Here is a 27157-nt window from a genome sequence, read left to right on the forward strand (position 1 = left end):
GCTATTATATTTAGTAACTTTATTTTTGAGTATAATTACATGGACACACCTCATTCGGTTCTCGTATGCTATTTTATTTTTACTATTATTTTCTTTAATTTAATGAATGTTTTAATTAGGTATACAGGATTTTGACTCTTGGAGACCCTATACATCTCTAAGGATAATTTGATTAACTACTATATATTGTAATCTTTTAGTTATGATGACACTTAGAGACATTTACATCTCTAAATAATTTTAGATTATAGTTTTTGTATCTTTGTGTTTTTTTTTCAATACTATTGTTATTGCGTTTTTTGTAATTCGACATTTAGAGGCTTTATACATCTCTATGTTAGTTTGATTTGATATTTACGGCTTAGTTGTATTTTATAATTATTGATGTGTTTTTTTTTGCTGTATGTAAATTCCATATTGACGTGTAAAAGTGCCCTTGTGGCCTATTTGCTGAATAAATGTTGATATTTGATATTTGATATTTGGTCACCCATCCAAGTACTGACCCCGCCCGACGTTGCTTAACTTCAGTCAAAAATCACGTTTGTTGTATAGGAGCCCCACTTAAATCTTTATTTTATTCTGTTTTTAGTATTTGTTGTTATAGCGGCAACAGAAATACATCATCTGTGAAAATTTCAACTGTCTAGCTATCACGGTTCGTGAGATACAGCCTGGTGACAGACGGACGGACGGACGGACGGACGGACGGACGGACGGATGGACAGCGGAGTCTTAGTAATAGGGTCCCGTTTTTACCCTTTGGGTACGGAACCCTAAAAAAATATGATCAAAAGGAAAATAAAAATAATCGGGTAAAGTTATTAAATAACAAATAGCATCGTAAATACTTCGCAGTAGAATTTTTATTTCCTCTGTTATCTTATAAATTACGGGGAATCGGATCAAATGTATTGTTTACATTTTTAATATCAGTGCTTAATTTGACTCACGTCACGTGATAAGTTTCATATGATTATATGAAACTTATCACATTTGAAAATAAACAATAAAGATGATAATAGCATGACCTCTGCATCTGTGTTATGTCAGTTATGTGCTTGTCAATATTGCCAAATAAGTATGTAAATTCCATGGCGTTAATGCTATGCTGTTTAAGTGATCTCAATGCTTCAACTAAGGTACATTTCGGGATATACCTTAGTTGAAAGCTTAGGAAGTCGGTTTTGTACCTGACTTTTGAATATATAATTTCTACAAATTAGACGTCCCTACAGATTCTATGTTCTGCTGACTAAGTAGGTCAGTGAAAAGGTAAAGCAGTATAAATGTGAAAGTCAAGTTCAAAGCTGTTTCAGTGGCTCTCGGTACATCTCTGTTTTTACCTGATTTTGTCTCTTTTCAAAGACGACATTTAAAATAGTGAAACTATGGTGCGATTTAAGCGGTTTTTGTTAAAGGTATAATATTTGTTTCATTAGCATAATTCGATTAATACGTAGGTTTTATATTGACATTATTTAAACAACGACTTTAACAGTTGACTTTCCCCGATTTCCATTTGAAAATTACCCTGAGATTTGACATGATTTTGACCTTATATGTATTTAAAAGGTTTAGGTACCTACCCACCGCGGATGCAATTGCAGAATTAAAATATATATTTATTTTAACAGTGCAGCTTCGAGGCTAGACCTGTTTAAATTAGCAAAATTACCCTTCTGCCACCGAAAATATAGAGCTAGATAGTAACTCAATTTTTTTTACAGATTCTATTAGTAATCGCTCTTCTTCGCCTGACAGCGGCCTACAAAAGTGACTCTAAAAACTCACTAACCACCAAAAAAGCCCATCGACCACTCAACGAGAAGGACTACAATCTCCAACTCTTACAAAAGTTATTTAAACACTCCAAGAAATCTAAAAGGAGTTCGTACCGACGTCAATGGCCGGGTTCAAGTGTAGACTACGGGTATGGAAAAAACAATAATAAGTACAATGGGCCTCCGCCATATTTAGTGTATAATAGGAAGACAGGAACCTATTATCCTTATTATAACTACCCTAAAGAGAATGCTGTCCGAAGAAATGGCTACAATCAGCATTCGTGACTGAGGGCTTAATTTAACCCTTTGAAACCTACAGATATTATATAATCTGTGCCTAAAGTGACATTCATACTTTAAATATCTGTACGGATATGATGGTCGTTCTTGTCTACGTGACAGCGTGATAAAACGGTGTCCGTCACTTTCTTTCCCACGGTGTTAAACAGTGACAGTTATTTTATCACGTGGATAAAGATGGATAAAGCTATCCATAATAGGCTGGCTGGTATTGATTTTTTATTCACATGTTGTAACTTTCAGTTTTCTTCAAAAGTAGCCTTCCCACGACTGCCTTAGCAGTGACAATTAAACTCTTCGCTAACGTCTACTTAGCTTACTTTTTATACATCTCGCTCGCACTAATATGCGAGCACGAGGCAGTAGGTTACACACACGATAATGAATATGTCAGTGTCAAACTGAGCCGTAAAGTTACTTGTTGTTTGTGAGTTGGGTGTTACATTGATATTCGTGAATACTAGGAGTTTATGAAAACGATACATTACACATGGATAGAGAAAAAGTAGAGCAATAAAAGATAATATGAGATGGGCAGATACCATAGCAAAAAACATGAGGGCCTGCGACGTTTCAGAAGACGACACGTCCGATCGCGCGAAGTGGAGAAATGACCAGAAAAGCATACCCCACAATCAGATGGGAATAATAATGCTGAAGAAAGAGAGAGAGAGCTATAAAAGATAAGATATAATGTGATGTCTGATGACTTGGGTTTTCAAAGGGTTGAAAAATCAGCATAGGATGTAATCTAGTTTGCTAATTCAGTGATTTTAGGTTAAGTACCTTTGTTTTATTCCAAGGATGTGTTGTGAATAAATTATTGCTTAAGATTTTCATTGTTGTTTTATTTGTTACTCGTACCTATATATCTATCTATCTAACACCTTTATACTAGCAATTCTTGTATATTTATTTATATATGTATTTCGGGGATCTCGGAAACGGCTCTAACGCTTTCGATGAAATTTGCTATTTAGGGGTTTTCGGGAGAGAGAAATAGATCTAGCTAGGTCTTATTTCTGGGAAAACGTGCATTTTAGAGTTTTTATAATTTTTTCCAATCAAAGCTCGGTCTCCCAGATATTTTAGTTTATGCAACCCGCCCCGGCTTCGCACGGGTGCGATGTAGATTCTAATGATCGTCACTTAAACCATAATTATTTATGAAAATGTTCCGTTGAATCAGTAAGCTGCAGAGAGAGGTGACCCTCCTTTCTTTACGTTGGGAAAATGCCATTACGCATCCCGCCTCGAGGGGAGCAAGACGGGTATGACGGACTAAGGACGAGGATCCTACTACCGTCTAAAAACCCAACGAGTGCCACCTCCGCCTATAACGGGGCGGCACAGGATCGCGGTGAGCATTCGACTGGGAAGAAGTTTGTTTGCACGGGGGGTCACCTCTCTCTGCAGCTGACTACCTATTGCTGTACCTACATACTGTAAATAAATACAGATTTAACGCTACTATAAGTAATAGGTTAAGTAGATTAAATATAAAAAACTATAAACAATATAGGTACAATTAAAAACGCAGCAACAACAAAATTCCGCAACATTAATTGGGCCATTATAAAATGGCAGGTTCAGTAATTTAATTTACACAACCGGATTATGATCACTAAGTAGTAATTATGAACATGCCATAGTTGTAGTGTATTGCCGATTTGTTAAGGTAAAGTGCCCTAAGGGCTAGCAGTTTATTCATATAATAAAATTATCCTCGACTATGCTGCATATACATATGAATACTAGCGACCCGCCCCGACTTCGTACGGGTTAACAAATTATACATAAACCTTCCTCTTGAATCACTCTATCTATTAAAAACCGCATCAAAATCAGTTGCCTAGTTTTAAAGATCTAAGCATTAGAGACAGACAGACAACGGGAAGCGACTTTGTTTTATACTATGTAGTGATAGAGCAGAAAAAACCGTTCACGAATAAAATTTAAAAACATCGGATCGATTCATCGTCTGGTTTAACATTCATCATCAACATGTAAAGTTTATTTTTTTATTCGGTAGACTAAAATGACATTTCATAGTATGAAATGACATTTTTTGTTCATACTATGAAATGTCATTTAAGTCTACCGAATAAAAAAATAGTCTTTAGGTACTCGTAATTCGTAATAACCATAAGGCGTTCGATCCTATCGATCCTATAGAATGCGGATGCGGATTTCAGGCACACCTTTATTTTCCTTGCATATATGTAATAAAATTTTCCTCGCTTTGCTACAGGTAGCTAAAAGCACATCCGTTCGGCCCCAATTTTGGGGAAAGCCATAAGCCGCGCGTGGCGCTGTCGCCACCTAGCGGCTATATCTGTGCTGATCGTAACAGACGCGTTTTGTTAGAGAGCGAGTCTTCTGTACCTAGTACTATTATTTATTATGTGCTTGTGCTTCTTTCAAAAACGAATAATTCCTATTCTTATGTTTAGTATTTTTTTTTCTGGTAACTCGTGATGACCATGAACCCATGCCTAGTGCAGGATTCACTGTAACGTGCCTGCTAAACTTTTATTATGAATAAAATTATTGTTTATTGTTTATTATTGTTTATTAAGTAGGTACATAGGTAATAAAAATATCAAACGATATTCCGAGCCAAGCGCGGGCTGGAATCTAGAACCTCCTATTTAAAATTCTGACGTCATACCTACTCGTATATACAGTGTGTGGCCTAAACACGGGCGAATAAATAAAACGTAGATTCTACTCCTCAAACAATAAAACTTTTGTTCAACAGCTTTTTGAAATTATTATGTAGTCTTAAAATTGTCCCCTTTTCAAACAAACTAAATAATATTTTCAATGTACTTTAAATTCCGTCTAATTGACATAATGTCAATGATTGCCCGTCAGTTTTGTCACCGTACAGGCATAATCAATTTCGTAATACATTGCGTGTTCGAATAAATTTTAAAGTGTTTTAAAATACAAACCACAAGTTATTTTTAAAAGTCGCTGAACAAACATTGTCTAGTTTGAGGAGTAGAATCTACGTTTTAATTTTTCGCCCGTGTTGTAGGCCACACACTGTATACTCCAGTAAATAGCACCACTTACTTGGAAATCTACTAAACATCTAGGAAATAAGTACATAGATTAATAATGTTGTCATAAAATAATAACTTAGTTGCGTTTATAGCAGATATAAATATTCATAATAATATAAGGAAACCATAATCTTCCACAAGACGATTTTCATTAAGTGTGCATCTGATATCTGACATAGGTCCGAACAGGATTTTAAACTTAGGTATATAAATAATAAACCCTAATTGTAAATCACTCATTTTCGGCCAACGAGAATAGTTATTTACGATACAAGTGCGGAAAAGAGGAAATTCGAAACGAGTGGCGATAAATTAAAACATGACCGTAGGGAGGAGGGAAAAGTGCTATTTTACGCACTAGTGCGGGAAAATAGGGCCATATGTAACTATAAATAACATTTTGTATCTATGAAATAACCTATAATATCATTGGCCAATACTTAACGCGTTTATTTTTTTTGTTTACGTTATTTTAACATTCGGAATACTATATAATGGCTGGTGGCTCGAATTTAAATAATGACAATGAGGTGTGCTAGTGCAAGTAGGTAGTTACTTGTATTTAAATAGTTCAACATTCGACAAACATTTAAAAATTACCTGTGGAAAGTAGAATGGAGAAAATAAGAGGTGCCGCTCATCCGGAGGAGACTTCGGAAGGTGTTCATTTTGGGTGGCAAATTGCCAATTCAAAAACAATTCTTATAAATATAACCTACACATAACCTGACACAGCGCATACCCTAACGACACAATATACAATACCTATCGTTGAGTGGTTCTGCGGCACAGACAAGACATCCTCCAGACTGAGCATAGTAAATATACGGTAGTTTTACTCCATTTTCGAGTCAAAGTGTCTTTGTGTGACGTCCGTGTTTTAGAACGGACCAATCACGGCACGGGACTCGCTCACCTCGTCCCCCGCACCCCAGTATTTTTGGCAGCATCGGTTTCATGAAATAATTGCTCTAAACTCCGTCTAGACGATTCCTAGTCTATGTTCTGCGGTAGGTACCCCCTTTAGTGGAAAACGCCGCTAATATTTTTTGGTTTTTTGTAATAGCAACAACACAGAACCAGTTTATTGATTAGTCAATTAATTACCATAACCAGTAGGGGTTAAGAGGGGACTAAAATTACAGTTTTATATTGAATTTTTACACGTAAATCAAAGGCATATGCCATGAAAAACTTCACTCGGAAACAGATTATATTTGCGAGGGCAGACTCTAAGTAAAACCGTAAAAGGTCAAATTTTGCTCGATAGAAAAAAAATCACGAAATCATGATGTCTAATTTTCATTTCTCTTAAATTGTATATCGTTACCCTGCATACGATAGAAGTATGATTTTAGTATAAAATAGCTAGTGATACAGCCAAGGGATTTGACTAGCAAAATCTTAAACGCATGACCCTATTGCCAAGTTTCACACGGCGCGCCGTAGGTACCTATCTTTTTTTTTATTATTAATTTATTTAGAACAAAGAGTCTTATAAAACATGTAGGTAAGTCAGCTAAACAGCTAGAATTTTATTCCTATCTTTTGTTCCTTTCAAATTTCCTGACTTTATGCCCCCCCTTAATCAAAACAAAAGACACAGATAGAACTAACTATGTACTTCTCGTTTTATCAGGGAACCCGTCCACCTAAAGCTTTATTGGAAAATTTTTGAGGTTAAGATGAAGCGTTTTTGATGGTATTTAAGCCAGGGTGGAAATTAAAATTGCATAGTTCCAAACAAGATTAGGCACAGTCAATACCTCACAAAAATGGTCAAGTTTTTGGTGAGTTGATATTTAACTGTACCTGACATTATAGATACAAATAAACATAGGTACTTATATAATCTAAACTACACAAATAAGTTATAAATCTTATGATTAACTTCATTAAAAATCGTATAAAACTAAAAATCTAATTCTAAAATTGACCCCTGTGACATGGTGGCGAGGATTATAAAAAACTCCACATTTTTATATTTTATAATCCTCGGTTATACTATAAATTAGTTAAAATTAGTAAAATTTATATTTAATGGCTCTGGACCACCGTTATTTGTAGATTTCAACATTAAAATGTATAATCTTTATTTTGATAATATATTTTTTCTACTCCCGTACCTTTATTTGTCATTTAAAAGGTCGTACACACACCTTTAAAACCCTATGTTATAGTTGTCAAGACAAGTCATACACGCAGTATCTTTTTGGTACTTTTACGATACTTCGTGTAATCACCACTTAAAAAATATTGTATGAAATACATTGTTGCCAACCTAATTTTATTAATTGTCATCTGACAGTTGAGTACTAAGTGCATTGCTGCCAATTTACAAAATATTCATTAAGTAGGTTCTATAGTAGAAGCAATAAAATTGCTTCAGAAGTCAGAAACGCGCATGTGACACCCGTAATATAGCAAGATCCATAGACTACGAACACCGCTTAGCGTTGCTTGTTAGTCTCCATAGGCTACTGTGGCCAAAATCGAGAAAAAAAACTATCCAAAATTGTAATTTATCTAAGAGCAAGTACCAGGGCCTCATGAGTTACAAGGTGTCGCTGACCAACCGGCCGTGGGGCGCGGGGCGCGGTGGCCGGGTTTGGTTTGTTTACCTACATATAGGTATGTCCTATTGATTCCACTTGTTTAAAGTATTATTTTTGTTGAATGAATAATAGTTATTTTCACCTCAGCAGCTCGAACAAGGGTACTTTGATTCTTAAAAACAGTGAGCAAAATGCGATTTTGCTCACTGAGTGAGACAAAATGACATTCAAGTGACCTTTATAGTCAAATGTCATTTCAACATGCGGGGTCTAATAAAAGTTCGAAATACTTGGGTTCTATTATCTCTGTCCCTTTCACACTGTTAGCAAAAAGAAACAGACAAAAAAAAGTTAAAACGACATTCAACAGTATATTCACGGTTTATAATAGACCCCCGAAAAACTTCAGACCGCATCGTTCCAAACCACGTACGAGTATGAATTCTTAATAATTAATAAATAATAATAAAGTTTAAGATTTGATAAAAACTGATAAAATACTATATTTTAGGTATTTTATTGTACAATTAAAATAACGAACTCAAAAAATACACAGATCATCACGCAAAATTAATTATTTTACTTTTAAGAATTTCTACCATAGTTGACAATTCGGACCGTATCTTACAAAGATTTTTTTTACAAAAAAAAGTTGTCGATTGAAATTTAATGTTTGTTATTTCTATATTATTTTACTGGAATTTATTATTACGTTTTGTTTTTGTGTTCCATTGCGGTAATTAAACTTAATTGTATATCTTAAGAAAACATGAGTGCAGGTATTAAGTGATGAAGAAGGATTACATTTTTCAAGTTGTCTAATAGGTATGTTCTCACTGCGCTGAGGTGAAAAATGTTGTGTACTACACGAGATCAAAGTTATTTACATCTCGTGCGCTTTTGAGTCCCTTACTACGCTCAAGATTCTAAATTAGATTCACTCGCTACGCTCGTGAATCTATTATAGAATCTTTCGCTTGCACGGGACTCAAAATAAGCACTCGAAGAAATATCAAACTTTGATCACTTGTTGTACAAATAACTATTGTACAACAAGAGATCAAAGTTTGATATTTCTTCGAATGCTTATTTAGAGTCCCGTGCAAGCGAAAGATTCTATAATAGGTTCACGAGCTACGCTCGTGAATCTAATTTAGAATCTTGAGCGTAGTAAGGGACTCAAAAACGAACGAGATGTAAATAACTTTGATCTCGTGTAGTTCACAAAACTTTTCACCTCAGCAGTGAGAACATATTAGAGAACCCAAAAAATGTATTACTTCTTCATCACTTACCTATTCACTCATGTTTTCTTAAGATATAACAACAATTAAGTTTTCACCTCAGCAGCTCGAACAAGGGTACTTTGCTACTTAAAAACAGTGAGAAAAATCGCATTTTGCTCACTGAGTGAGACAAAATGAGCAAAATGCGAAAAATATTTGCTAAATTTACATTTTTTTTTCAAAGTGCTTGGTGCTTGGTCGTAGAAAAAGTATTGTATGCAACGTTGTTTAACTAAGTCAAAAAATACTCGTGGCGTCTTTATTAACAATTTTCGGCTTCGCCTCAAATTGTTACTCACGCCACTCGCCTTTTTTGACCCCTCTTAAACAACGGTTGCATAAAATACATAGGTGATAGGTTTAGTAATAGAATTATACTCAAATTGATTTAGTTTATAGTTTTTGGTTGGTAATACAAAAAACATATTCAAACGTATCTAAATAATTAAATAGTTTTCTTACTTACATCTACTGCCAAAGTTAGGTATACCTAAACATAATTAACATAATAAAGTTAATAAACCGTTACTAATTACTAATTCTGTCGAGGTTCTTGTCAGCTCAAGCCCCCAAAAAGCATTTGATTCCCTCCATGAAAATTGATCCCCCCTCGTAATTCCGGCCCCTCCCAAACCAAAATCCTACACCCGCCACTGGTTCTTATTCTCTTGAAATATCGTACATGCAACAGCCAACAAAAAAGAAAAGATACATTTTTTTATACAACATTTTCTGCACAGATAATTATGGCGACGTTAGTGGCTGCGGCTCTGGCTTACCCTGGTGAGTGATTTGAATACATTGTTATAGGTAACCTAATATTTATAATACAGTTAAACAAATCTAAATACAGTCATATTCCACACATGTCAAAAAATACAATAATAAAAAAAAACCTTAAAAACTACTACATTTAACACAAGACACTTATAACATAAAACTAATAGCTAGGTACTAATACTAGGTAACTAATCAAATAACCCACCCCGAGTCATTCCAAGCGCAAAAGTACCCAACACGCTGCGTTTCCGCGTTGAATCGCAATAACCTTTGCACCAGGAATGACCCGGAGCGGGGATCAAGTCCCCTCTCTCGCAAGCGACTCCCGAGCTCCCTAAAGAAGGACCGCGCCTCCGAGCACCAACACCCAGTGACCTAATTAGTAAGAATACATTCTACTTAGTGACTAAAATACATATGACTGTATACCTGTGTGTTAGGTATTTATTTAAAGACTTGGACAACGCGTGCGCGGGCGTAAGCGTGACCATGCGGCGCAGTGAGAATGCTCGGAGGCGGGTCCTACTTAGTCGGTCTATAGTCACAGTATACGAACGAAGTAGTTTATTTAATATGCTTTCATTTGATACCCTACACGTGTATGTAAAATACATAGTTTGGGTGCAATATGCAGTATTTACAACGAGGTGGGAGTCATTATGATGACGTCATTCCGCTGTCTCCCGGCAGTTTTGGAGACCCAATACCGTGCCCACGGAAGAAAGAAAGAGCGCGCCGCGCTCTACCGTGCCCAACAACGGTCTGTGCCATATACTGAAAGTCGGTAGCGGTTTCCGGCTCTAAACTAGCCACTGTCAAGGATTTGATCTAGTAGAAGTTAAGTCTGGTTGATGATGGTGTTGTACATGTACACACTTTGTCGCTTATGCCAAGTCTGTGCAGAGTCAGTTAAAAACCCTTAGACGAACTCCAGTACCTTACTTTACTGGTAACCATAGTAACTGACAATTTCTCATCATCTTCGTATGTTTTTACAGCTGGCGGTAGCTCCGATGGCCACGGAAGTTATGGTAATGGCGGTCACGAAGGCGGCCATGGCCACGAAGGAGGACACGGCCACGAAAGCGGCCACGGAAACGACGCCCACGATAGTCACGGCCACGGAGATCATGGAGGTTCTGAAGATAGCCACGGAAGCCAAGGCAGTTTTGGTGGCCACGACAAGGACGATCATGACGATAGCGGATATGGACATCATTATTAAACTTTCTTGTTTGTGGAATTGTATATATGTTTCAAAATAGTGATGTCGATCGACGTTTAGTTATGTACCCGGCGTACCAGCAATAAAATTTTGGTAATTAAAATACTTTTTATTTTAATCCCTCCATTCAGGTGCCTCAACAACTGTAAGAATAACTTTAACTTTACTTTACTTTAGGAGCCGTTTGAAATAGGTTTGAACTTTGAAGGTAGGTAATTATGTAAACAGTCTATTTTAATCTATTTTAAATTGTTAATAAATTCGAATCGAATCGAAATCTTCAAGTGTATCAGCCCGATCAGCCGTTATTTTTCTTTTCTAGCTGATTATTAATGGGCTGATAAAAATTACTTGCAGTTTGCACCATATTTTTTATATTTGTGATAGCAACAACGCCAGACTAGTTTGATCAGTTAATTACCATAACCAGTGGGGGTTAATCAAAACAAAAATCTCAGACAGAGTCAATGAACTTATTGTTTTGCGGGACACTCCACAGACCACCTCAACTACTAGACGGAGAACATAAAGCAATCGAGATCATCACACATAATTATAAGCTAGCGCTCTCATACAAATTTTGTATGAAAGTGCGACCGTTTATTTCTGTGAGCCTAGTCACGTCTAGTCAAGATGACAATCGTTCGCAGAGAAACGAAACAAAACGCAATTGTGTCTAACTAAATCACTAATAATATGGAAGAGTGATAGAGAGACAATAGCGTTACGTTTCGTTTTCTGCAAACGATTGTCATTTTGGCTAGGCGCCCTGTTGTGCCAACAATTACGACCAGTAGTCGTGTAAATTAAGAATATTTACATAAATGAAGCTTTTTATACCTAGGCTGTTATCTGCCCGGCCGCCAAGTCGAGCGCGACTACATCTCAAAACTTTTTTGTAGTAAAAGCGTTGCGAGACTTGCACCTTTTTACATGTAATGTTTTTGATGGGATAAGATTTATTTAGAACTTAAACATGTGTTACATAAGAAAATATATAACACGGTTTAAAGCACTTAAAACTAACTACTACTACTTAAACTAAAACATAACTAAATGTAAAATACCTCCCCCAACTCACCCGCTTCCGGGAAACTCCCCAAAATGCTGGCGACATTCCCCCTTTGAATCGCCAGGCCTAGCCTATGAGCAAAGAACGAGGCCGCTCTTGGGTCGCCCGAGACGCCTACCAATCGAGCCGGCACTTCCTTCATAATTTTCTTGGTGTCGGTCGACCAAGGGCCCAATGTTTTCACTGCAAGCGCCGCAAATCGTATTCGTTCGTTAAGAACGTATACTTGCGGCGCTTCAGTGTCTGTGCTTGGTCCGCGGCTGTCCCAGGCTTCCGAGCAGACCCCCGGCTATCCCAGGCTTCCGAGCAGACCCCAGCTGTTATAATAACATGGTGTAATAATACAACTCAGTTGTGCTGCTCGAATTGCAGAATTTTACAAGTGTGTAAACCTATGTGACCTCGAGCTCTTTGTAAATGCTTCATAATGCGGTGTCCGGTGTCTCGATCAGAGGGCCTACCGCGAACCACATTCGACGTGTTGACTATCGCACAATTCGTACGTAAGTGTGACAGGGAGGCAACACGTCGAACCTCTGTAGTCTGTAGGAAACCCCCACAGCTAAACCTAAACGCGTCAATAATGGACGTTAATAAGTGCCAGTACCTATTACCTACAGTACCTACTGTTATTTTACTGGTATGTTTTTTGTCCAAATTCAGATGAATCATTTTCAACGGTATTTAAGCCACGATGTAAAATAAAATCGGATAGTTTCAAACAGAATCAGACATCGATAATACCTCATAGCATAATGGTTAAGGTTTTGGTGAGTGTTGTTATTATTATGTTTTTCTCAATATTTAACAATAATCTATGATTCACGTATATTGTTCTGCACTTGTAGATAATTATGGCGACGTTAGTGTCTGCGGCCCTAGCGTACCCTGGTGAGTGACTCTAATATCTACTAAATTCTACTACAGAACGGTGACTTCTTCAAAAATATCTGCTTACCTTATACCATACCAAACTGAAATCGCATACTTTTCTCTATAGGCTACTGACTCAACTATAATATTCATAAGCAAACGCTGTAGTCAACTATAATGAATTTGACCAATCACGTGCCGCCGCGGTCAAGAGGACGAACAAAACGATACCTCAAATTATTTATTTATTTAGGTTGTATTGTATAGGAGAAACCATTCTCGTATTTATAAGTCAGAAACGCGCTTGGGCCGACGACCCCAAGTAAATGGGAAGAAGCCAGGGATGAGGCAAAAGAGAGACTGTTTTTTTTTCAAAATGGCGTGACCAAGGGGGTCCCCAGGCAGCTCGCAAAGGCTCTAGTAGATAATTACAATGACGCCAATGACAATAAACAGTCACTACACACATATTTCAGCAGCGCTATTCTTAATAAATAATGTGCCGTTTTACTTAAGGTTCCGTACCAAAAAGATGGTTGATGGAACCTTATGGTGCAACTCTGTCCGTCCGTAAGTATGTATGTCACGTCGCTAATTATATATTTTAATTTGATGTTTTATTCAAAGTTTTAAAACTTCATCATACGTAAAATAAGTATCTTCATTTATCTGCACCTACCATTGACAGTGTCATTTCATATTTTATTTCAAAAAGACATAGCGGTTTAACAATACGTAAGGTAGTAACAGTTCGTTGGCAGTGGCACCATTACTACTCACTGAGTTATTATTATTCCATATTGAGATATGGAATACTGACTGAGGTCAGTATAATATGTGAATACTGATTGATACCTTCTTTAAATCTTCTACGACAATAAAATAAGCAAAACATCAGTTACGAATGTTACGATAGAACTGCTTGCACCCTACCTGCGTTGACGTGTCTTTTCAAGTAGATCTCGATTGATTCCTAAGAAGCTCTTGATTATTACATTTTTTTATTTGATACAGAATTCAGGGTCGGTGGAGGCGGTGGTCATGGGGGCAGCGGTCATGCGAGTAGCGGTCATGTTGTGAACGTCGGCCACGCGAATGCCGACCACGGAGAGCCCGGTGAGACCTTTTCTTAGTGTTCGCAAACCACAATGTCGACTGAGATCATCCATCTCTTTTACTCCTGCTACGAATATGCAATGCAATTATAAAGTTTTATACATATATTAAATATTTGGACTCGAAACTTAAGTATAATAAAATTGTCCTGGTTCTAAAACATGATTTATGCAAAAAATTTCGTCTTTAAAACCTAAGTGTTAGTTTTACAACTTTCAATAGGTACCTACATTCGGTAGGTACATATCATACCTACTTTGGTATATATATATATAGTTCGGCAAGCTTGCCTCCAGTTTTTTTGTTCGGTTTATAGGTACCTTACCTTCTATAGGCCGGGGGCTCAGCACGGTTCCATTTTTATCGACTATCACTATGCCCGTCACTTTCGCACGTACATACTTGTTAGAACGTGACAGGCATGGTGATAAACGATAAAAATGCGACCGTGCTACTAGGGCAGGATTTGACTTTTGTTACCAATAAGAACACTTACAACATTATAAGTATTATAACAACCTACTCACTGTCTCATCAATAGCTTATTACTAGAGTATATTACATATACCCACCTATACTATAGATACTAACTATACCTACACGTGACCCTATTTCCGGACGAATAAGTTAACATCTAGCTCATATATGTTTACAGGCGGCCATGGCGGTCATTCCGATGGCCACCACGATGGCCACTACGATGGCCAGAGCCAGAGTCACGATGGCCACTACGATGGCCAGAGCCAGGGACATGACGGCCACGGAGATGAAAGGGGTAGCAGCTTAGGCCCTGGCAGATTTGGGAGCCCCGAACACCACGACCACGATGACGACATATATAGACATTCTCATAATTAAATCTTTTTGTGTGTACTGTGTATAAGAAAATATTTAACGAATCCTAAATCAGTAACACATTTTAAGTAAATATTTAAAAAATCGTTTTGTTTGCTACATTAGAGAGCCGTTTAAAATAGCTCTGAAAGTTGTAATGGGAATATTTTACAGTACTAGTGCGGTAATTACCTAGCTCTTTACGTGCCTATCGTGCCTTGAAAACCTCGCAACGCTCGTGATTCCACTTTTGGAATCACTCACAGCTACCCTGTAAAACAAATCGTTTAACTATCAAAAATTTAAAATTAGAAAAAAACAGAAATGAACAATAACAAGAACATGACATTCTAAAAGCTATACTTTTTGGCTTTTTGTATAACACACAGAACTATTTTATTAGTCAGTTTACCATAACCAGTAGGGGTTAATAAAAAAAGGCACAGAATAGAGTCTAAAACTTCTCGTTTTGATAAAGGCGTCAACAAACTACCGAACGTTATTAATGTTATTGGGTGTTTTTTTGAGGTTAAGTGAATCGTTTTCGATGGTATTTAAGCCACGGTGGAAATTAAAATCGCATAGTTCTGAACAAGATTAGACACTGTCAATACCTCATAAAAATGGTCAAGTTTTTGGTGAGTTCACGTTGTTTATTTACGAAATAAAATTTTAAAATTTATTAAGTTTTATTTCTATGTAGGTAAAAAAAACTGTTTTGATACCTACATAGAAATAAACCATATAACTAAACTTAATAACTAAATAATAATATAATTAAAAATCCTATAAAACTAAACGTCTTATTCTAAAATTGGCTCCTGTGGAATGGTACCGAGGATGCTGGCAGCATTTCCCCATTGAATCGCAACACTAATTTACGATGGCGGATATGGACATCATCATTAAACTTTCCACCATATTTCATGATTAAAACAAATTTATGAGTAACCTCTAATATTGTATACCTAAACCTTTGTTTTACAAAATACAATTTATATGTCGTATCAACATTAAAAAAAAATTGGAATTATATTTAAATATAGGTTACATTAATTTATCAAAATTTTCTGCACAGGTAATTATGGCGACATTGGTGGCTGCGGCCCTAGCTTACCCTGGTGAGTGACTTAAATACAAATACTTACATGACTAGGTATGATACCCCAGCAAAATGTCAAAACAGAGATATTTAATGTAAGTTACTAACTATCCCATAAAAGTCTATAAAAAAGTTAGGAGTAGACCCAACAAACCCAAACCACCTACCACACGAACTTAGATCCCGTGTAAAATTGTGGTTCACTATGAATTATTATTTAATATGTGTTCCAAACGCAAAAAGTTTAAAATGTATCATTGCTTTATTTATTTAGGTAACGCAGGCGGTCACGGAAGCGGCGCCGTAGCCGGAGGGTTCGGTAAGATCTTCTCACTGATTCTCTTTATCTCACTGCAGTTTTAACTAGCATCCCGTGGGCTAAACCCTTGGGAGTCTTACTTAGTGACTTAGGCTCCACACAATTAGAAGTACAGAATTCAAACGAAACAAGTAGTAAATTTGGTCCTATACATATGTACCTAATTTTTTATCATTGCAGCGAGCTAGCACTCAAAGTTTTATTTTTGAGAACCTCTAATAATTTACATTAGTAATTGTAATTATCAATTTCTCATCATCCTCGTATGTTTTTACAGGTGGCGGTAGCTTCGATGGCCACGGAAGTCACAGTAATGGCGGTCACGACGATGGCCATCACGATGGCCACGGCCACAGAGGAAACGACGATTTCGGAGGCGGCCATGGAAGCTACGGCCACGATAGTCATGGCCACGGAGGTCATGGAGATTTTGAAGGTAGCCACGGTAGCCACGGTAGCCACGGTAGCCACGGTAGCCACGGTGGCCACGGCAGTTTTGATGGCCACGACCACCACGACCATTACGATGGCGGATATGGACATCATCATTAAACTTTCTTGTGTGTGGAATTGTGTATACTGTATGATTAAAAATAGTGATATCGATCGACTTATAAGAACTATCAATAAAATTTACGATGTTAAAAAACTTAATTTTTATTTAAATCCCTCAATGAAGACTGTGCAAGTGTTAATTGAAACGCCATAATTTCATAGATGTTTGACATTTAAAAAGATATAAGTGTAATTTATAATATTAAAATTTAAGTAAGTACATACATATTTATAATTTATTTAAACTTTATCGCACAATATTAAATTGTACAAATGGCGTATTTAATGCCTTATGGCATTCTCTACCAGTCAACCATTGGGTCAAACAGAAACTTTTATGTTGGTAAACTATTATGTTGTGTTGTTGCTTAGAACTAGTTCAGTGATTACCATATACCTACATAACGTGCCGTAACTAACAAAGTGTGGAAGTCGTGATCTAGCGATGATCTTCGGGTTAGCACCAATAAAATTATTCGTCTGACTCTACTTTATTCTCGTCTAACTCAGAATTCCTAGAAACTCAATATAAATAATAAGTACGTAATTAGGAAACGAATAACTCTAGTTGCAGCAAATGATCTAACACTTCTAATAGTATTTAAATCCCAACTAAAATTAAATTAACTATCTGTCTGTATGTTACCGACCTATCTTCGAAACTCGCGCCACTCCCACAATAAGTAACAATCTAAGGGTCTACCGCAAACGAGAGAGTCGAAATTTTGTTATCTATCCACTCTATCACTCTTGCATATTTGAGCGATAAAGAGGCAGATAGCCGAGTTTCGATTTCGCGTTTCCCGGTAGGCCCTTTGTAAACAAACCGCCTTGATGTATCAATGTCATATTTGATTGTCTGTGAAAACTTGTCTAAAAACAGTTTTAGGTACAGTATGTATAATTAAGTTACTCTATGGTTTACTAAAGGCGCTAGTGCTGCACTCTGGCGGCAAAACATTGCAGTAATTCTCCCACTTTAGATTAAATTTAGTATGGAGATAATTTGAGGCCCGGAGAAGGACTTCGGGTACCTAGCTTTTATTATTCATCGCCATAATTCCACGCAGACGAAGTCGAAGGCAGAAGCTAGTAGGTACTGCAGCGATACGCTTTGGTAGAAACCTTTTTTTTTTCTTTTTGACTTAATTCCCGACGACGTCTGGTTTGACAACCGACACCAGATTCATTTTATCTTCCAAATGAAGTTGGTGTCAATTCTGCCTATATCATTAACGCAATTTTTAAACGTTCATTGAATATCCTTTTTGCAATTGGGAAAACGCAATTGCAATGGGTTTTTACTTCTATCGGCACTCCCGGAGTGCAACCGTTGCTTGTTCTTTATAATTACTCCAAGTAAATTTGTTCATCTTTGCAAATGAATATAAAGGTTAACGAAAAGTAATCGAATAATTAAATTACGAATTAATGTAATCGCAATTACAGATTACACAGGAAATTAAATTACATGTAATCAAATTTCCATGTAATTAAATTACAAAAAATTGAATTACATGTAATTCAATTAGTAATTAAATTACACAAGTAATTAATTACGCCCAACACTGGGGAAGTGTCCATCCTTTTAATGAATTCAACAAAATTTACAATTTAAAGCGAACGCTATACCATTCAACAGTTTCCTGTGTGTATTTTATAAAAATTAAATTATTGTTACATTCTTATTGCTCGCAGCCTGTTCCTTACTGGTACCATTAGGGAACAAGAAAGACTTAGCCAGGTAGATAGCCTTTTAGTTCATAAGATTGTTTTCGGTGTCACACTACATCTTAAAAATTACCTGACTCTGAAACTTAGCTGATTTCAGTGGCAGTTACCTTTTTTATACTATCTATGATTTTGTGTGGGCAAGGTATCTACTTATTTATTTTAAACTGTTAATTATAAAGTAGGGAACAAGAAGGACTTAGCAGATTTCGGTGGCACTTATTTTTTTATACTATCTATGATTTTGTGTGGGCAAGGTGTCTACTTATTTATTTTAAACTGTTAATTATAAAGTAGGGAACAAGAAAGACTTAGCTGACTTCGGTGGCACTTTTTTATACTATCTATGATTTTGTGTGGACAAGGTGTTTACTTATTTATTTTGAACTGTAAATTATAAAGTATTATTTATACTTTCCGAATAAAACGTGGCAATCTTGTACAATATGTATTCATTTATTTTTTCCTAAATAAATTTGCTACAGTACCTATTAAAACGCGCGGTTAGGCAAACACATTAACACATTCACTGCCACCGACGCACATGTGCGTCGACCGTCATACAAGTTTGTTCCTAGGCCACGCCCCCTGGCAGTGAATGCGTTAAGGGTCGGTTGCACCAAACAGTTTTTCATCGTTAAACAGAAGTTACTACCTACCAAAGAAAGAGCACATGAAGAGTCCCAGACATCAAAACTACGCCCACAATATTTCCACTATAGTTAGACCAATTTCTATGAAATTATATAACACTTGCACCGTCTGGACTAGAGTCTGTTCGGAAAGAGAAGAGTCGTGGAATGTATTGGGCCCCATACATTCCTTTCCACTCTTCTCCGCACAGACTCTATCAAAATCGCTGTTAACTTAGCTTGGTCTAACTCTACTTTAATTGACGACTCTTGTGTAGGTATCTATTCCTTTGTCACTTGGCCATGTCACTTACCTAGTATAATATAGTTTCGATTGTATACACACAAAACTAGCCAACTAATAAGGATAGTAAGTATAAAAAAAAAACCGGCCAAGTGCGAGTCGGAATCGCGCACGGAGGGTTCCGCACCATCAACAAAAAATAGAGCAAAACAAGCAAAAATAACAAGCAAAAAAACGGTCACCCATCCAAGTACTGACCCCGCCCGACGTTGCTTAACTTCGGTCAAAAATCACGTTTGTTGTATGGGAGCCCCACTTAAATTTTTATTTTATTCTGTTTTTAGTATTTGTTGTTATAGCGGCAACAGAAATATGTACATCATCTGTGAAAATTTCAACTGTCTAGCTATCACGGTGCGTGAGCAAGGACCGGAAAACCCCTCTTTACGCTTAATCCTATCCATTCGGTAACCCAATCAATTCGGTTACCGTATCATTCGGTAACCCTATCATACTGTTACCTGATTGTAACGGTAAGCTTATTGAAACGGTAACCTTAACCTTTAACCGAGTTAATCTCAAAACCCCATCGCGTTAGGGTTTTGTTAGGGGTTTTTAACCGGTTTTTATTCAGTTATGGTAACCTTTATTATCGGTTGCTTATTGCTTTGCTACATTCGTATTTAGTGATGTGCCGTCAGTCAAATACCTACTAAAAGAAAAAGTTAATTTATTAATAGAACTAATAGTTTATTTTGTTATTTTTGTATTTTTTTTTAATTTTGCTTATTTTAATGTTTTTGTTTATTTTACTTATTTTGTCTATTTTTTTATTTTGTTTATTTTACTTATTTCATTTATTTTATTTGTCATTAATTTTGTTAATTTTATTTATATAATTTATTTTGATTATTTTATTTATTTTGTTTATTTTTTTTTATTTTTTATTTTATGTATTTGATTTACTTTATTTACTTTATTTACTTTATTTACTTTATTTACTTTATTTACTTTATTTACTTTATTTACTTTATTTACTTTATTTACTTTATTTACTTTATTTACTTTATTTACTTTATTTACTTTATTTACTTTATTTACTTTATTTACTTTATTTACTTTATTTACTTTATTTACTTTATTTACTTTATTTACTTTATTTACTTTATTTACTTTATTTACTTTATTTACTTTATTTACTTTATTTACTTTATTTACTTTATTTACTTTATTTACTTTATTTACTTTATTTACTTTATTTACTTTATTTACTTTATTTACTTTATTTACTTTATTTACTTTATTTATTTTGTTTATTTTATATATTTTATTTATTTTGTTTATCTTATTTATTTTATTAGGATAAAGTTCATTTATTTAACTTAAAAGGTAATAATAAAAAAACATTACAACTAACTATGAAATCTATGAATTAAAAATTTAAAACCTAAACTAAAATTAAAGTAAACCTACTTAAAAATTAAACTAATACTTATAATATTATATAAAAACTAAAATGCAATACTAATAAAATAGATGTAAATAATATAATTTATTTGTTTTTATTTATTTATTTCATTTATTTTATTTGTTTTATCTATTTTATTTGTTTTATTTATTTTAGAAACTTACAAAATTAAAAGTAGTAGTATGTAACTACAAAAGTTAAATTAATTCAGAATAACATTCTTACACAGATAATATAATTTATTTTATTTGTGAAAAACTTAATGACACTTAAAAAATAAAAACTTATAAATAAAAAATTTGGCCTAGGTCGTGGTCACTCGGTAGGGTACCCAGAAGGCTGGCCGCATTGCCCCGCATTCTAATTGAATAAAACGTTATTTAGTATAATCCTACATCTGGAATAAATATTCCGTTTTGTCTTTTTCATTTAAAATAAAAGTGTCATGATTTATTCACTTTCTATTTATTCTAAAATAACGAGTGCAAGAATTATTCTTATTCAAATCGATTGGAATAAGAATGAAATTTCTGTTTTTATTCTTATTCTTATTCAAGTTATTTTTTGCCCAACTCTGCTCTAGATTACTCTCGTGTTGTTGAAGGTGACTATCTATATCTATAACAAAATCTGCAAAATATCTTTCATGTATGAAGTCAATTATTTGCACTTCCTAGTACCTAATAACATGAAGATAATAAATATACCTACACAGGCGAAGCAACATGCGTATTTAAATCGAAACGCTGCGCTCCGCTGGCACGCGCTACAACGCAAGTGCACCGAATGTTTAAAGGTCGTGGTATTTTCTATTGTATTAGGATATTTAGGATTAAGCAGAATGCTGTGAGAGTCATAGTGACACCAATAAAGCCTTATTATTGTACTACACTACAGTATTGTTATCAGTACTCTGCCGTGTCATGACTAATTGATGTAATTGTAGATACATGAGTTAGTGGTAACAAGGTTAAATGGCATTTATTTGGTCATATTATACGTCATATTATATGTAGTACAATGTATATAGATAGTAAAATGAATTTCACCCCTCTTTTCAATGCCTTCGAAACGGTGATGATAATTTTATAATGAAGCTACATAGAAAGTAAACTGCGAAATTATAATTATGATGGTTCAACGTATATTTCTTTGCGTATTAAGTATGTATTTTGTTTATTATTCCTACCAGCCTTGAGGTCTTACGTATGCTATCTCTTTCACACCTACGGAAAGTGAATGAGATAGTAAATTACTGCAGGTAAGAAAAGAGTCCTACGCTTATCACTATAATTAAATAGATTTGCAGAAAGTTACAGGCGTGTTTGCACTTGAGACCGTCATTTATTACTCATTGGCAATAACAATAGGATTAAGTCGTGGCGTGGTGAATTCTTTGTCAGCATTTGCTAAACACGTGCGGCAAGCGTTGTGTCAAACGATATACCTGTTAATTTCCGTCTAAATAATAAATGCAAATTTTAAATATCAGAAGAGCTTTTAAAAACACCATAAGTCTTGGTAGTAACTCGGATACTGAAACCACATACTATAGTTCGTTTTTTTTAGCATTAGAAATAAGGTAAACAATCTTGATGTCTCTTTTAATTGAAAAGCACATTTTAAAAATAAGTTACGGTAAATATGTAACAATTATGAATCTAATACGATCTTTTATAGTCTTCTGCTTTCATAAGTAATAGTTATGGTTTTTAAAAAGTGTTTTTCAATTAAAAGACATGTCAAAATCGCTTACCTTCTTTCAAGTTCTTTCTAATGCTAATAAAAAACGAATTATAAACATAATTCGAAAACAGAAAAAAATCATGAGTATTTTCCCCATTTGTTCCTGCCCAACGTGATCGCCGCGATACATGAGGCGGGGACATATGGGAATGATTTAAATGAAGCGCCTATTCCCATCTGTGCCCGGCGGGGAGAAATAGGAATACACCATATCAAGCCATTCCTTATCCTACCTTTAAAAACATCTTTTTTCAGGGTTCCGTACCCAAAGGGTATAAACGGGACCCTATTACTAAGACTCCTCTATCCGTCTGTCTGCCACCAGGCTGTATCTCATGAACCGTGATAGCTAGGCAGTTGAAATTTTCACAAATAATTAATTTCTGTTGCTGCTATTACAACAAATACTAAAAACAGCATATAATAAATATCTAAGTGGGGCTCCCATACAACAAACGTGATTTATTTGCTGGTTTTTGCGTAATGGTGCGGAACCCTTCCTGCGCGAGTCAGACTCGCACTTGGCCGATTTTTATTTTTTACATTAATTTAGGCACAGCCATTGAAGAGTTTCGCTATCCACCATCCATTCAGAGCAGCTGAATTGTACCTGATGATTTAGTTATCACATTAAAATAAATACGGGTATCGTCCAATACCAAGACTATGCGGCAGTAAATTAAATTTGTAAGATTTTATTGCATAAAATCAGGTATAAATTAGTCAAGAAACATAATAGTTTCTTGTCTAATTTACTTCTATCTATACGTAACGCCTATACGGCACCCATACTACATGTTATCCAGGAATATTATTTAGAATATAAAATCATGATTATATTTATTTGATTAAGAATGAGATTATTCTTATTCAATTTTTTCACATACGAATTATTTCCGATCAAAATTATTTGAATAATTTTGACGGGAATAAAATCAACATTATTTTATCCTTAGGAATTCTTATTTAAATAATGATTTTATTCTTGAATGCCCAACACTGCTTACTAAGTATGTATGTAATTATGTATCTATTTAATTTAATCAAAACTATTTCACCTACCAATGTTATAGATACCCAATGAATATGTATAATGAATTCTGCCCTAGTAGCACGGTCGCATTTTTATCGTTTATCACCATACCTGTCACGTTCTAACAAGTATGTAAGTGCGAAAGTGACGGGCATAGTGATAGTCGATAAAAATGGAACCGTGCTGAGCCCCCTGGTATTAATGAAAGATTTGTAGTATTAAAATAAGTTTATAACTGCTATAGATATATATTTTCTGATCGCTGCATTAAGCGGTACAAGGTAAATTACGACTTAGCTCATACAACTCACCGCATCTGAAAACATTTTAAACTAAAGTCTATTTTTTATTCGGTAGACTAAAATGACATTTCGTAGTATGAACATCATGTGTCATTTCATTTCATACTATGAAATGTCATTTTAGTCTACCGAATAAAAAAATAGACTTTAATTGCTTATTATAAAATAAGCTCATAATAACTAGTACATATGTCATTTGTTAACAATGGTAAAATATCTACCACAATCCGCTAGCGCATGTATCTTTATCACAAAGTGTTTTTTTTAAATCACTTAAGATAAATTATACCTAACTAGGTACCAGTAAAATTACTAGTTAGGTGAAAATTTTTCTTTAAATCAGTCTTTAATCTGTAGGTACATATCAAGTGTGAACCCGAAAATAAAAATAATTATCTAAGTAGCATAAAATATATCTAAATAATAGCAGATATTACTAGGATAGGTAGTTGTTTACTTGCAACCCCTTTTCTAAAAATTTCTAAACTAGAATTGACAAAAACAATAGGAACACACAGGTATAAAGATAAACAAAGGAATGGCCGCGCTGCGCCGCGGCTGTCGCTCTAAAAATAATACTGTAATTGCTCACTTGTTTTCAATTTTAGCTTAAGGACTCAAAGTGCAATATTGTTTGAATTGTCAATAAGCGAAGTTACCGGCAAAAAAACTTGTTTGTGCTGGAGGCTTCATAGACCGCCCATGCCAACCACGGTTATTCAATAATAAGTTGAATTTAAGTCTGCGTAAAGTTTACAATCGTTTGAACTGGTTCAAAACCTTATTATGAGGTAACAGCATAGACGGGGTTTTTATTTCGGTTACCGGTAACAGGGGTTAACTCGATCTGATACGGTTACCGAATCAAAGTGTTACCTTATCAGACGGTTACCGTTATGGTAGGGGTTTTTATAACCACTTCTAAAATAACCCTATGAAAAACCCCGGTTAAGGTAACCGGTTCCGGTCCCTGTGCAGAACATATGTTTTAATCCTTAAAGGCTATATCGTAATCATTTCCAGTAGGTAAGGGATTCGTATAGGAAGTGCAAGCACGTACCTAATACTGCTCGCCCTTAGCTCTTTACGCTACATGTCAGTCTTTGGGCACGAATATTACATGTGTGTATGCTAAATTTCAACTTATGTAATTGTAATTGGTCCAGTAGTTTCAGAGAAAATAGGCTGTGACAGTCAGACAGACGCTCGAGTGATCCTAAAAGGGTTCCATTTTTTCCTTTTGAGGTACGGAACCCTAATAATAACGGTGGAAAAAACAATACGTCCAAGGACACTGCCATGACGCTGTCTATTAGGTATAAGAAATTTAATAACTATACAAACAATACCAGTACATTTGTTTGGTACATATTTGTACAAGTACCTATGGGTTTATTGTATTTAACTTCGAGGCCAAATAGGGAGATACTTTTTAGGGTTCCGTAGCCAAATGGCACAAAACGGAACCCTTATAGATTCGTCATGTCTGTCTGTCTGTCCGTCTGTCTGTCCGTCCGTATGTCACAGCCACTTTTCTCCGAAACTATAAGAACTATACTGTTGAAACTTGGTAAGAAGATGTATTCTGTGAACCGCATTAAGATTTTCACACAAAAATAGAAAAAAAAACAATAAATTTTGGGGTTCCCCATACTTCGAACTGAAACTCAAAATTTTTTTTTTCATCAAACCCATACGTGTGGGGTATCTATGGATAGGACTTCAAAAATGATATTGAGGTTTCTAATATCATTTTTTTCTAAACTGAATAGTTTGCGCGAGAGACACTTCCAAAGTGGTAAAATGTGTGTCCCCCCCCCCCCTAACTTCTAAAATAAGAGAATGATAAAACTAAAAAAATATATGATGTACATTACCATGTAAACTTCCACCGAAAATTGGTTTGAACGAGATCTAGCTAGTAGTTTTTTTTTAATACGTCATAAATCGCCTAAATACGGAACCCTTCATGGGCGAGTCCGACTCGCACTTGGCCGCTTTTTTTGGATTAGACAGAACTTTGCAAAATAAAAAAATCAGCAAACAATGATTAGTAGACTTAACGTTGCCTAAAAAAGCATACGGAAAAAAAACATAAAAGCATTGTAAACTGTACTAAGAAATTATATTAGCCTTGGTTTAAACTTAAGCACTTTAAGCAGTTATTCTTAGTAAGTTTTGAAGTACGTTTTACTTCAATATTAGACCGGTAGCTCTAAACAAATTCTCAAGCAAAGACACGGGTACACTTCTAACGGGAAAAACAGGACATCTATGAAAACTATAGCAAAATTTTATGAGTAATGAAACAGGTTCAATGAATTCTGCTTATCGTGCGTATTGCGTATCTCACTGATAAAAAATTAAACTTAGGTCACAACCTCACAACTCGCAATGTCTATTTTTGTCATTGTTTACTACAACTTATTCACTTGCACCTACTATTAACACATTTAACTAACCTCACACAATTACAAAAGTAACTACACTTCAGGTAGGTAATTACTTCCTGAAATGTATGTGAACACAGACAGATTATCTATGTCTGAGATTCGCATTGACAAATTGACAGTAATCGCGCTTATCACTAAACAGTTAGAGATAACAAAAATAGCCAGCCATAAAAAAGCATTAGGTAAGTACTTACACGAATATAATGGACAGTACAACAATACACTCTTTTTGTTTGGGCAGTCGTGTAAAAAATGGCTGGTACCATCGCCCACACTGTTAACTGACAGTTTGTAAACTTTACTACAAAAGGTAGAAGGTCCACCGAGGGCAGTTAAGAGTGTTGCTGTTTGTATATATAAATCTCTCTCTTATTTTTACCTCCAGAGGGTCTACCGCGAAAATCGAAAATCGCAAATTGCGGAAATCTTTTTCTTTTACTCTAATAAAGGCGTAATAAGAGTGACAAAGAAAGATGCTCTCAATTTGCGAACTTCGCTATTAGCGGTATTTATTTACAACCTTAACCCTAATAAGTATAATAACATTAATAACTGACGACATGTGACCTCGACCTAGCTTTAAACTGACTAACTGAGTACCTACAGATAAGCATTTGGGATTCTTCCGATCATCTTCCAATCTCATTGTGATATGGGTCAATTTCTGAACACG

General features: G+C 35.3%; 1 protein-coding gene and 1 long non-coding RNA gene across 2 annotated transcripts in view; one reads left to right on the forward strand and one right to left on the reverse strand.

Annotated features, from left to right (window-relative positions):
• The window catches only part of LOC134655005 (uncharacterized), a 175315-nt gene extending 149484 nt beyond the window's left edge, over positions 1-25831 (reverse strand). Inside the window, exon 1 of the mRNA XM_063510460.1 lies at positions 25753-25831. Within this exon, the coding sequence (XP_063366530.1) occupies positions 25753-25784 (32 nt within the window). The 5' untranslated portion in view covers positions 25785-25831. The remainder of the gene's footprint in view (positions 1-25752) is intronic.
• Positions 15439-16746, forward strand: LOC134655135 (uncharacterized). Its single transcript, XR_010097412.1, has 3 exons — positions 15439-15537; positions 15978-16020; positions 16598-16746. It is a non-coding gene; the product is annotated as an uncharacterized LOC134655135 (long non-coding RNA).
• Positions 25832-27157: the final 1326 nt, after the last annotated feature.

The sequence above is a fragment of the Cydia amplana genome, chromosome 16, assembly GCF_948474715.1.
Source record: "Cydia amplana chromosome 16, ilCydAmpl1.1, whole genome shotgun sequence".
Lineage (NCBI taxonomy): Eukaryota > Metazoa > Arthropoda > Insecta > Lepidoptera > Tortricidae > Cydia > Cydia amplana.